Raw genomic sequence first — 13,251 nt, 5'->3', positions numbered from 1 at the left:
GGGGGGGGGAGGTCAAAGAGCCTGCCCTTGAGATCCTGTTAGAAATATGATTCCCTGCACTTTGCGGAAGATTTGGTTATGAGTCTCAGTATCTGCTTTGGTATACTGTTACTTAGAGTCTTTCAGAGGCCCTCTGTGGTAGGCTCCTGTCCTGCTATTTGTTTTCTCCTACATCCAAAGTCCATCCCATTTGTCTTTCTAAGTGAGGATTGATCATCTTACCCCAGGTCCTTTTTCTTGTTTATCTTCTTTAGGTGTACAGATTTCAGTATGTTTATCATATATTATAGGTATTTATAACTGTGTATATACCATGCGTGTCTTACTGCTTTTGGGATACCTCACTCAGAATGATCTTTTCTAGGTCCCACCATTTGCCTGCTAATTTCATGATTTCCTTGATTTTAATTGCCGAGTAGTATTCCATTGTGTAAAAGTACCACAATTACTGTATCCATTCCTCCATTGAGGGACATCCGGGTTGTTTCCAGGTTCTAGCTATTACAAATAAAGCTGCTACAAACATGGTTGAGCAAATGTCCTTGTTGAGTACTTGCTTATTGTTCTTATGTGTATGAAGCTATAATAAACTTTCCCTTCTCATTTATAAAAATAGAGCTTTTCCTTGGTCTGTCAGATTTTCTACCATCATTATTCTTTTACCCAGTATTGTTAGTATGAATAAGAATTGCAAGAACATAAGAAGCTGGTATAATAATTGTTAATATGACTATCAAGACAGCTACCAATGGGTCTATAGTAATATAATATAGATATGCTGAACAAAAGGATAATCCATGCCCAGATCAGGCCAAATAAAATAACATGAGTGTTAATCATTTTATAGGAAATGATATGTAATTTAAAACTAAGGCCTTTCAGGGTATCCAAGATGGCGGCAACCAGCGTGCATGCACCATATTCAGAGGAGATGAAACTCCGAATTTGTGAGTCGAGGGGCTGTGGAACACAAAACAATGGTACGAAGAGTCTGGGGAGAAGGGGGACAAACCCTGATCTGAGTCCAACAGGACACAGGTGAACTGCGAACATCTCCATGGGCTTCTGGGGAATGGATTCCCAGGCGCTTCCCCATAAAGGTCCGAAGCAGTGGCAGAGGTGGAGGCACAGCAGCCAACAGGAAAGCTGCAGCGGAGTTACCAGAGTTACTGGAATTATGGCAACTAGCAGCTGAAGTAGAGGAGGCACCCCACAGTGCACACAGCTTGCTTGCACATAGTGCTGCCTGCTCCAAGCACAGATCTACCTCCTTGATATTTGAGATTGAGAACATTCAAACCCCTGGCATTTCCCCCAGGACCTCCAATCTCCAGCCTTGCCTGAGGGGGAAGCAGCAGAGGAAGCACATAGCGCTTCCCAACTCAGAGAACAAATCCCAGCCTGCTGTGCTCATAACTTCTAGCACAGAGCACAGGGCTGGACACACAGAGCCCAAAACACAGTACTTGTCCCGCCTGCAGCGTCAGCCACAGACCTCAGAGCCCACCCAGCCTGCAGAGCTCTCCACAGACTGGAGACCACAGGGCAATCAGGAAACTTGTGCAGATCATTTGTGCCTGCAATCTGTGGTTAAGCGCCAGGATCCACATACCCTCCTGCGCTTGTTCCCAACCTGCATATCCCAAGCACCTACAATCTCTAGCACTCCCCTTCAAGACGCATGCGTGTGCGCGCGTGCACATACACGCTTACTCCCCCGCAATAACGATTCTGTTCCAGCGGTTTTCCTCCCTTAGGTACAATTTAAGCAGCAACACACACCCTCAAAACCCTGGACCTCCCTGATCTTCCTGAAGAATACTCCAGAGACCAGAGAAAGACAGTTCCAGTCTGAAGTTCAGACTCAAGGAAAAAACAGTGAAGATCACATATAAGCAAATGGCCAAAGGTAGGCGTAAGAATTCACTCAACAAAAATCAGGACACCATGGACCCACCAGCAACCCCCAAAATCAATGAATATTTCAATTCAGCGGAAATACAAGAAAATGACTTTAAAGCTATGCTTATGCAGTTACTAAAGGAACAAAAAGAGGAAATGAACAGTTCTCTCAAAGAAATACAGAAGACTATAACTGCCCACGTACAGGAACAATTAGAGACTTATAGAGAACAAACAAACAAAAAAATAGGAGCCACATTCACTCAGATGAAGGAAATGGTGTAAAGCATGATAACACAATTAGAATTTATAGAGAAAACACAAACAGAGAAAACCCTGGAACTGGAGAACTTAGAGAAAAAAAAATCAGAAAGGTAGGCATCACCAATAGAATACAAGAGATGGAAGAGAGAATCTCAGGTGCTGAAGATACACTGGCTGAAACTGATTCCTCCCTCAAAGAAAAGGGAAAATCAGAAAAGTTCCAAACACAAAACATACAAGAAATCAAGGACGCCATGAAAAGACGAAACCTAAGAATAATAGGAATAGATGAAAGAGAAGACTCCAGGCTCCAAAGACCAGAAAATATTTTCAGAAAAACATAGAAGAAAAAGTTCCCACCTTAAAGAAAGAGATGTCCATAAACATCCAAGAAACCTACAGAACACCAAATAGACTAGAGCAGAAAAGAAATACTTCACATCACATCATAGTCAAAACACTAAACCTACAAAACAAAACAAAAAAAAAAAACATTAAAGGCAGCAAGGGAAAAATGTCAAGTAACATATGAAGGTAGAGCAATCAGAATCACACCGGACTTCTCATCAGTAACTATGAAACCAGAAGGGCCTGGGCAGAGGTCATTCAGTCTTTAAGGGAACACAGATGCCAACCCAGGCTACTATACCCAGCAAAGCTTTCAATCAACATAGATGGAGAAAACAAAATATTCCATGATAAAACTAAATTTAAGCAATATCTGCACAGCAACCCAGCCCTACAGAGGATACTAGAATGAAAACTCCAATCCAATGAAAACAACTACACCGAAGAAAACATAGGATACAGATAATTTCCCAACAAAAATTAAACGAAAAAAAAAAGCAATGAATCATAGTAAGACCACCAACTCCACAATAAAAGGAACTAACTATCATTGGTCACTATTATCTATCAACATAAATGGTCTCAACTCTCCAATAAAAATACGCAGACTAACAGAGTGGTTGTGGAAACAGGATTCAACATTCTGCTTCATCCAAGAAACACACCTATGCAAAAAAGATAAACATTACCTCAGAGTAAAGGGCTGGAAAAATGTTTTTCAGGCAAATGGACCGAAAAAAAGTGGGAGTAGCATCCTAATATCTAATAAAATAGACTTTCAACCAAAATTAATCAAAAAAGATGAGGAAGGGCACTTCCTTCTCAGAAAAGGAAAATTCCAACAGTAGGACATCACAATTTTGAACATCTATGCTCCAAATACAAGACCACCTACATTTGTAACTAAAACATTATTAAGGCTGAAATCACACATTGATCCCAACACCTTAATAGTGGGAGACTTCAACACTCCACTTTCACCAAGGGACAGGTCATCTGGTCAGAAGCAAAACAGAGAAACAAGGGCACTTACAAAGACCCCAAATCAAATATACCTAATAGATGTCTACAGAACTTTCCACCCAAAATCAAAAGAGTATACCTTCTTTTCAGCACCTCATGGAATCTTCTCCAAAATAGAACATATAGTTGGTCACAAAGCAAACCTCAGCAGATACAAGAAGAGTGAACTAATCCCTTGTATCCTATCTGACCATCATAGTCTAAAGCTGGGCCTCAACCACAACAGAAACAGCAAAAAGCCTGCATATACATGGAAACTGAACAACTCACTACTCAATGACAGCTGTGTTAGGGAAGAAATAAAGAAAGATATTAAAGACTTCCTAGAATTCAATGAAAACGAAAGCACAACATATCCAAACTTATGGGGCACAATGAAGGCAGTGCTAAGAGGAAAGCTCAAAGCACTAAGTGCTTTCAAGAAGCAATTTGAAACATCACATACAAGCAACTTCATGGCCCAACTGAAAGCCCTAGGAAAAAAAAAAAAAAAAGAAGCAGATACACCCAAGAGGAGCAGACAGCTGGAAATAATCAAACTCGGTGCTGAAATCAATCAATTAGAAACAAATAAAACTATTCAAAGAATAAATGAAACCAAGAGCTGGTTCTTTGAGAAAATCAACAAGATAGAGAAGCCCTTAGCCAAACTAACAAAAAGGCAGAGAGAAACTATCCAAATCAGCAAAATCAAAAATGAAAAGGGGGACATAACTACAGACACTGAGGAAATCCAAACAATCATTAGGTTTTACTACAAAAGCCTATATGCCACAAAATTTGAAAATCTAAACAAAATGGACAATTTTCTTGATAGATTTCATCTACCTAAATTAAGTCAAGATCAGGTAGAAAGATTGAAAATAGAAACGGTCATCAAAAGTCTCCCTTCCAAAAAAAAGCTCAGGGCTAGATGGTTTCAGCACAGAATTCTACCAGACTTTCAGAGAAGAACTACAGCTTGGATACAAAGTAAATAACCTGTCATTAATATAGAAAAAAAAAATTAAAAAAAAAAACACTAAGACCTTTCTTATTTTCTAGAATGTTGCATTATATTTTTATTTTTGCTAGAAATGACTATAAGTAACCAGAAAGAATGTAAAATAAAACTGAATAGAGGAGAGGTGTTGTATTTCAACCAGGGTGTTGCTCTGGTCAACCCAATCTCTCAGGGCTTAGATTTCTATAAGTATTTAACATGTAATCAATTTTCCTTAGCCATCTACCTCAGACATTGAAAGTGATCTACCCAATAAAATGCCTCACCTAAAATGTAGTATTTCGGGTGGTGTTGAACATAAAGAGGAGTGAGATGTTAAGTCCACTAATCATGTACTCCCAGATAAATGGGAAGGAAGTGGTCCTCTCAGTCTTGTTTGACCCCTTTCAATAGGAATGACTGTCCTTCCTTAATACATTGAATGCCACATTCCTCATATATTTGTGCTTATCTATTGGTGTTTCCACTAACTAATACAGCCTCCTGGTATAGCTTGGAAGTGTTGTCCAGGGTTTCTCTGTGAGAAAACATGGCTGCGGTTGTGTAGTATCCCAATGGGGGGAGGGATGGAATTGAAAGAAAATCTTTGTTCAGACATGAACTTCAATGTCATTGTCTATGAGTTCAGTGTTAATGAATCAAAAACACTCAAGTTGTCCCTAATCAATGCAAAGTTATCTACTGCTTGATGATGATAATGGCATGAGGCTTACAGGGGGCTCTTTGGACCAGTGACTCCATATTTCCAGCTTCAGTAACTGTGCACCACAAGCTGGTGAAGATGATGAAATGGTTAGCTATATAGTTCAATACTCTAACAAGCAATAAGGCCCCAGTTAGTTATATCCCTGAGGTTTCTGGTAACAACAATAAAAGCTGCTAGACGTGAATACTCATTCACACAAAAATAAGAAGAATCATATTTGCATAGGAAGTCAGAAACTTTGCTGAAACACAAATTTGCAACAATAAAGGTAAAAATATTCAACACAAATGAGAGTCAGAAGATCAACAAATCACAGAATAACACTCACAATATGCTGAGTTAGGAAATCACCACTATAAAGGAAGAGTGTCTGAATTCTTTATACTTTAAAATACCAAAGAAAAAAAGCATCATTATTGGAGAAAAAATTTGATAGTTTGAATAGAAAACATGAACATCTGAAAATGACAAGACAGATGTCTAGACAAGAGAAACATACTCATTGATTAGTATTAAACATTTGACATTTGGTTTAATAACAAATTAGGCATAACAGAGAGAAAAGATGACTCAGTATAGAGCTAAGGAGGTGACTGCAGACCATGGAGGCACTGGAAAGAAAAGAAGAAATAAAGGAATGAAGGGAGAAGAAACTATTAGAATACTTGGAATGTGTGTAAAAGGGAGCACATAGAAGCAGAGATTGAATCCAGGGACAAGAAAAGTAGAAAGCATACACTGAAAGCCCCCATTAGGTTTCATGAGACATCACTCCTAGGAGAAAATCTAAATCATACAGAAATGATAGGTCTTGGCTTTGTACCACTTGATCTCTATGTGCTATGTATGCAGAGTTTCATCTATTATTGACACTTGATATGAAAGACCCTGCTATTTTGGTTTTATACACAAGGAGCCTAAAGAACAAGGCACCCTATTCTTCCCCAAAACCACATGGCTGGTAAGTGGGAGAGTGTGTTCAAGCCTAGATAAACTGGGATCTGGTGCCTGGAACTATTATCCTAAACTTTAAACAAAATAATCTTTTTAAGAGTGAGGGTTAAAGAAATATACACTTAGACCAATGGAAAAAGGTGATCATCAATGAAACAGTACTGACCCTTCACAAAATACATACACTGGACACAATGGCTGGTTGTTTGGTCACCTCCCCCTGAGGGGGGAACAACCTTACCAGGCCACAGAGGAAGACAATGCAGCCACTCCTGATGAGACCTGATAGTCTAGGGTCAGAGGGAAGGGGAGGCAGCCCTCCCTTATCAGTGGACTTGGGGAGGGGTACAGGAGGAGATGAAAGGGGTTGGGAGGGGCAGAGAGAGGGGGCTACAGCTGGGATATAAAGTGAATAAACTGTAATTAATAAAAAAGGAATTAATTAAAAAAATCATTGGTTCAATGACCTATTGAGAATAAAGTAAAAAATTAACATAGAATACAAACAAACAAACAAACAAAAAGCTATAACTATAGAAAAATGACCTGTAGAGAAGCCTGAAGGATTAAAAAGGTAGGAGAGAAAAAGGATAATGGGTGAAAGTGAAAAGAATATATTTCAGATTTGTATGAAATTATCAAAGAGCAAATTTAACCAATGAACAACTTGTGCATAGATTTTGTTCCCAAATATAAGTGCATGTAAGTTACTTTCTACAAAGTGTACCCTAAAAATAAAATCACGGAATTTTAAAACCGAAGGTCTTTCACTGACAAATGAGAAACAAATATACAAGCCTGGGTAAAAATGTCATAACAGATATGAAAACCCTGTTCAAATAAGGAGTTGGTAATCTACCAAGAAGTGTATGTAAATGTCAAAGGGATATAGATTTGGAATATTTGAAATAGTTGGGAAGAGCAATGATCTCATTTCAGTGGCTCAAGGCATACATCACACTACTCATAAACAAAAATACAAGAAAAGGAAAATATAAAATTCTTCGCCAAAGACTCCTGGCTTTAAAATCTATGGTGTAATTAGGATACAAGATAAAACATTTTCAAGAACCAAACAAATTATTCTGAAAGTTCAGAATTTACATAGAAAAAGAAAATCCCACATGATTTCTTTGGGAAATATGGGACCCTCAATATAGAATACCATCAATATGGCATCAGATATCCCCAAGAACAGAAACAGAAATAAGCCAGTCAAGAAGCAGTTTTATTATTCTAATGAAAATTATTTCCAGCACAGTATATGGTCCAGTCTTTCAGTCAACTACCCCATATAACAATTTAAGGCAGACAGTCTAGCTAAAATAACTGCATAATTCATTCTTTCTTGGCACATTTGAGAACACTGTACATTAAAACTATGGACATTAGGAATAAGGAAAAAAAACATTAGACCCAAGCCATGAAGTACAGAAATACATGAAACAGAGCTCCAGGAAGACATAGGCCTGCTGTGCAGGAAAATCAGTCTAAAACTAAGTAAAAAAAAAAAAATCTTTAAAAATACAAAGTAGATATTGATATACATAAAAGATACACATAAATGACAAAAGAGAGTCATTTATAACACATAAAGGACATAATTTTTAAAAGACTGATATCCACAGAGTGGTGAGGAATTAGGAGCCAAGTGGTTAATGGCTTCTGGTATGATGGAGTCTTATTTCTATGGGAGTATGGAAGCTGATGGATTGTCAGAGCTCAGGTGCATTATCCCTACAATGAGTACATGGAGGGAGCATTAATTGAACTCAGTGGTTTATAAAAAAATAAAATAAAAGAAGACAGGAAGTTGGACAGGGATTGTGTTGAATGGATTCTGGATGAGTGAGATTGAGGAAGTGGATGTGGATATGATCAAGATACGATGTATACATATATGTAGTTTTCAATGAATGAAAATATACATTCTTAAGAATTTTCATATAGTAGAAAGATATACAAATATCAATAACTTTAAAAATTCTTGAATTCTTTATAATTATTAAAGAAATTTTAAAAAATCACATAAGACCAATTTTGCATTGATCAGATTTATGTATGTTAAAAACTTGATAATAACTAGTTTTAAATAAAAGCAAGTATACACGACTTTGTAGATCAACAGGTATTTCCAAGCATAGGAAGGAATAAAAAGTTTTACAAATATGTATTTTGTTAATTGCCCTTAAGAAATTTAAAATGGTAAAAATGCTTTTAGAAGTACATGCAGTCAAAATGCAGATAAATGCCCACACATGAAATTCATTAAATTTAGCATAGTAACCATCTATATAAGCAGCGAGGAGAAAGGATTCACACTAGGGTTCTTTTTTTTTTCTCCCTTAGGAAAATAAATGACATTTCAAATATTTCAAATTCTAATCAGTAAGTACCTAGTAATAGATATTCCTCATGTTTTCTTCATCCCATTGTTCATTTTGTATAATTCTTAGTTTTATAAACACATTCCATCTCAAACATGGTTAAAATTAAAAAATATATAATCAAGAATTATTTAACAGTAAGGCAAAAATAATCAATTAGATTAAGCACATGTGAGCTTTGAACACTTTTAGACCTCCAGTATATAAAATTAAGAAATTTTGAAAACACTTCCAACAGATATGAAAAATTACATACATATTACACAGCAACCAATTACTAAAATATATGTAAAATTCACATTCTTTCACATATTTCTTCTGTCAATAATTTGTTTGTATATTCAACAATCTACTGAAAGACAGTGACAATCCCCAAAGAAAAGTGGTTTGTGTACTATGAATAACTATGTCTTAATTATCTTACCAGTCATATTTTAAATGGAGGAGAGGGGAGATAGGAGACCTGGAGAGGACAGGCGCTCCACCAGGAGACCAACAATTCTGGGCCCAAGGGGGTCTGCAGAGACTGATGAATCATCCAAGGACCATGCATGGAGAAGACCTAGACCTCCTGCTCAGAAGTAGCCCATGGGCAGCTCAGTCTCAATGGGGGTACCCTAGCAAGGGGAGCAGGGATTGTCTCTGGCATGAACTCTGGCCTGTTCTTTGATCACCTCCTCCTGGATAGATGGCCTTACTAGGCCACAGAGAAAAAGGATCCAGGCAGCCCTGATGAGACCTGATAGGCCAAGATCAGACAGTAGGGGAGGAAGACCTCCCCTATTAGTGGATTAGGGGAGAATCATAGTGGGAGAAGAAGGGGGGAAGGTGGGACAGAAAGGAGATGAGGGAGGGGGCTACAGCCCTGATACAAAGTGAAGAGATTGTAATAAATAATATTAATGTTTATTAATATTAAAAAAGAAAAACACAAAGTCTCTGTATTACAGCCATTCTAAAGTGAGGCAATGGCTATATTTTCACGCATCCACTCCTCTGTGCTGAGCTTTCTACCTTGCTGACAGAAACCAAGAGTGGTGAAACATCAGGATATATAGTGTAGCCTGAATGGGATGGGGAATACTGTTCAGAGCCAATGCTTACCATGTCTTTGCCTTCAGTAAACACAGCCAGGACTTCTCTGAGCATCCTGCCACACAAACATTCTATCCCCACCGCCACGCCTCCTTTCATTTATGTATCGGTGTTATATTCTGTCCTCATTCCCAAGTTAAGATAATCTACTCTAACAATTATTAAATACCTCCTACTGCTATTACAATTAATGATTAATAATAATCTCATTCATTAACCTCTTTACCAGAATGTATGTCCCAACACATTAATTAAAAGGAACACCTTTCCTACTTTGTTAGTGAAATTTCTTAAGAGGTTTGGGAACAAGATTGCTTTCTGAATCTTCAAAGTGAAGATCCAGGGAAACACCGAAAAATATAAACTATCACAAGGTAAAAGAATCTTACTGTATAGCCAGACTAATGTGCAGCCAGATGCCCAGATTAGGAGTAGTTAATGCATTTATGGCTGATGAGAATGCTGAAGGTAAGCGTGAGGGGTCATCAGCACTTTCTGAGGTGGAGTCCAAGTACTGACAGAGTGAAAATGTGTCCCGATGATGTGGAACATGCTCACTCAGAAAAGCAAAGACCCTACCAAGAAACAGTAAGGTTAAGTCAATAAGTGAAGAGGGAAGCAAGGAAGAGGAAAAGGAAGGGGTAGGGAGAGAAGAGTTGAGGTATAGTGCGCTTTCTAACCTTTTCTTTCTTTCTTTTTTTTTTTTTTTTTTTTTTTACTGATACCAAGAATGCAAGGGTCAAGGGATCTTTACCATGCCAATATCCATGTCTAAAACGCATACTTTCAGACAGCTACATAGAAGGTTGACTTTAGTGTTTCTCAGATTTTTGTCACTTTGGCAAGTGACCAGGAAAAAAAATGACCAAAGAAGAAAAGGCTTCTTTGGCTCACTGTTTCATTGTTTTCAGCCAATTATGGCCAGAATAGCATGGAAGTGGAGGTGGCTAGAACAGAGGAGTGGCAAGGAGTGCATGGCAGAGTAGTAGCCAGGAGAGCATGGAGAGGAGTGGCCAGGAGACGGTACTCTCTGTGTTTCCTGCATTCTTGCTTTGCCCACTGTTATTTTCTCTGAGCCATAAAAGAATAAATAAGTCCTTTAAAATACATGTAGATATAGGATACAGAATGGTGAGCTTAACATAAGAAACATATTAGACTATAATGACAAGAGCAAAGCCAAGCATGGCCATTACAAAGGAAGACTGCAAAAGAATAAGCCACACACTAAATGACACACCAACATTTTCCTTATGGCCTGTGCAGGGGCAGCAGTAAATACCACCAGATTATAAGAACTAACATATTCCAATTTCTGAGTTATTGACATGTAAAAGAACTAAAGAAACATTAAATCCAAGTGATTATGATGTGCATTCTATACCAAACAAGTAACTAAAACCAACCAACAAACAAAAGAGGTAGGAAACAGATAAAAATGACATTGGTTCTCTGGTTCCAGTTTTAAACTCTCAAGGGGGAGAATGTGTTTGGCTCCCTTGTGACTCTAGGTCCATTGATGTGGTGTAGACATGGTCTTCAATGCCCAGGCTCAATGGGGTTGAATTGAAGGTCACTTGTGGCAGAGGATGGGGAAAGATCACTTCTGACAAAACCACAACAAAGCCGCACATATGTCATCAAATAAGTTATTTTATTGTTTACTCCTTGTATATCCCTTAGTTTTGTTCAAAGCTGTAGAATATATTTCTAATTTGAATGTTCAAGAATAAGGTCCACCAGGACAGGAACTTTATTTGCCTTTCAATTCCAGCTCAGGGCAAAACACATAGTCACTGTCGAGTAAGTACAGCTTTAACCGCATGCTTTCTCAATCCCGGGGCAGAACTTTTGCAGAATATCAATGTAGAATATACACAGGCACAGGTTTGCATGTCTCAGTTTTATATTAGATTGGGATCTGTGATAGCTAACCTTTGTTGACTACATCTGGAATCTGCCAAAATCCAGGTATCTGGACACACCTGCCAGGAATTTCCTCAATTGGCTTATTTGAGGCTTCAGGCATGTCACAGGACATGAAAGAAGGAAGCTTTTGCATTGCAACCTGTTAACCCTCTTTCTTACCAGCAAGTTTATCTATCCTTCCCTGGTATTAAAATGTACTTCATGATTCCAACAGACCAAAGATTAGCTGAGACATACATTGTGGACTAAACAACTAACAGATTATTCACCTTTGTGTTGGTAGACAGCTGTTACAGTACTATGCAGATCATAGCCTATAAGCCATTCTAATAAATGCACATATATTATCTATTCTATCAGTTCTGTCCCTCTAGAAGAACATAAAGAGGGTCCAAAAACAATGCCCAATTATTCAACCAATTTTTGATCTTAAAAGTCACATCTTTTTCCAAATGTTTCTAGGTGACCACACAGACATATATTTGCATTTTAAAATATTGGTTTTGATATATTTACAAATATAAACTTACAGGCAAATTGGAGTTTGGCTTCTCTGCTCACTATAGTTCCAAGAGAATTTGTTGCAAAACACTGGTAACTTCCTGTATCCCAGTTTCTGTTGGGGTTAATAACTACAAGATTTCCTCCATTCAATTTGTAACGATGGTCCAGACTTGTATCGATATCACTGCCATTCAGCTGCCATCTAAAAAAAATAAATGTCAAGGTTATTTCTTTTCTTTATAGATTTTTGCTTCAATAGAGAGCTGGATGTTACAAACTATGCGTTAAGCATCTGAAGCTTAGAACCTCAACATTCAAGATGTTAGGGCAGAAGCCCTTCCACAAGCTTTAGGCCAGTAAAGACACCCATCTGAAAAACATTCAAAAAGTGCAGATAATGCATTTTTGCAAAGCAAAGAGTAAAGTTAGGTAGAAATTATAGCAAAATAGCATCTCAAAGTTACAGATGTTTAAAAGTCTTCTGAAGAGCTGGGGATAATTTCGCTTGTTCACTATCTCACTAGGGGAAAATTCAGGCTGGGTCTATGTGAGTGAAGATGAAGCAGAAAGTTGAGGTAATTATCTCAGAAACTTCAGGCCAATCTCACGCTGACAACCCATTCAGGGGGTAGCACATTTCTTTGATTTATCTGGCCTGACTGAGCACATTTAATCAATTAATTGGTAACTGTTCAACTCTCCATTTCAATTTGTCTGAGTAAAGACCTGTCCTGCGGCATTCTTTCTCTACTTTCCTGAAGCCTCTATGGAGCTATCTACACTACAGCAAGGCAGTAAAAGACCCTAACACCACCTGTAGGGCTGGAAAAGTTAAGGCAGAAACCCTGGGGATATGTTTATTAATGGTAGAAAAATTAGAGAAAACTAAAAAAAAAAAAAAAATCTTATTTTTAAATAACTTTTAACTAAAAAGTAAAACTTTTTAAACACTAAGTATGTTAGTCCATCCAAGTAGATTTCTCCATCACAAACCCACTCATGTGCCATGATAATAAGGATGTATTCACATTGTCAATTTGATTCACTCAATTCCCAGAAAACCAAAATCTGGTAATAAAAATGCATTATTCATACATTTTAGCAAATTACAATACTGGGCTCAACTGCTCAGAATA

General features: G+C 37.7%; 1 protein-coding gene across 1 annotated transcript in view; it reads right to left on the bottom strand.

The window, feature by feature from the left end:
• Cntn3 (contactin 3) overlaps positions 1-13,251 on the bottom strand; it is a 394,581-nt gene that overhangs the window by 244,324 nt on the left and 137,006 nt on the right. Inside the window, exons 4-5 of the mRNA XM_055628433.1 lie at positions 12,142-12,317; positions 985-1,146 (exon numbers count right to left, since the gene is read on the bottom strand). Of these exons, the coding sequence (XP_055484408.1) occupies positions 985-1,146; positions 12,142-12,317 (338 nt within the window). The remainder of the gene's footprint in view (positions 1-984; positions 1,147-12,141; positions 12,318-13,251) is intronic.

This window comes from Psammomys obesus, unplaced genomic scaffold (assembly GCF_907164565.1).
Source record: "Psammomys obesus unplaced genomic scaffold, mPsaObe1.curated_primary_1811, whole genome shotgun sequence".
NCBI lineage: Eukaryota > Metazoa > Chordata > Mammalia > Rodentia > Muridae > Psammomys > Psammomys obesus.
The sequence above is the reverse complement of the archived record's forward strand: the minus strand, read 5'-3'. Positions and strand labels throughout refer to the sequence as shown.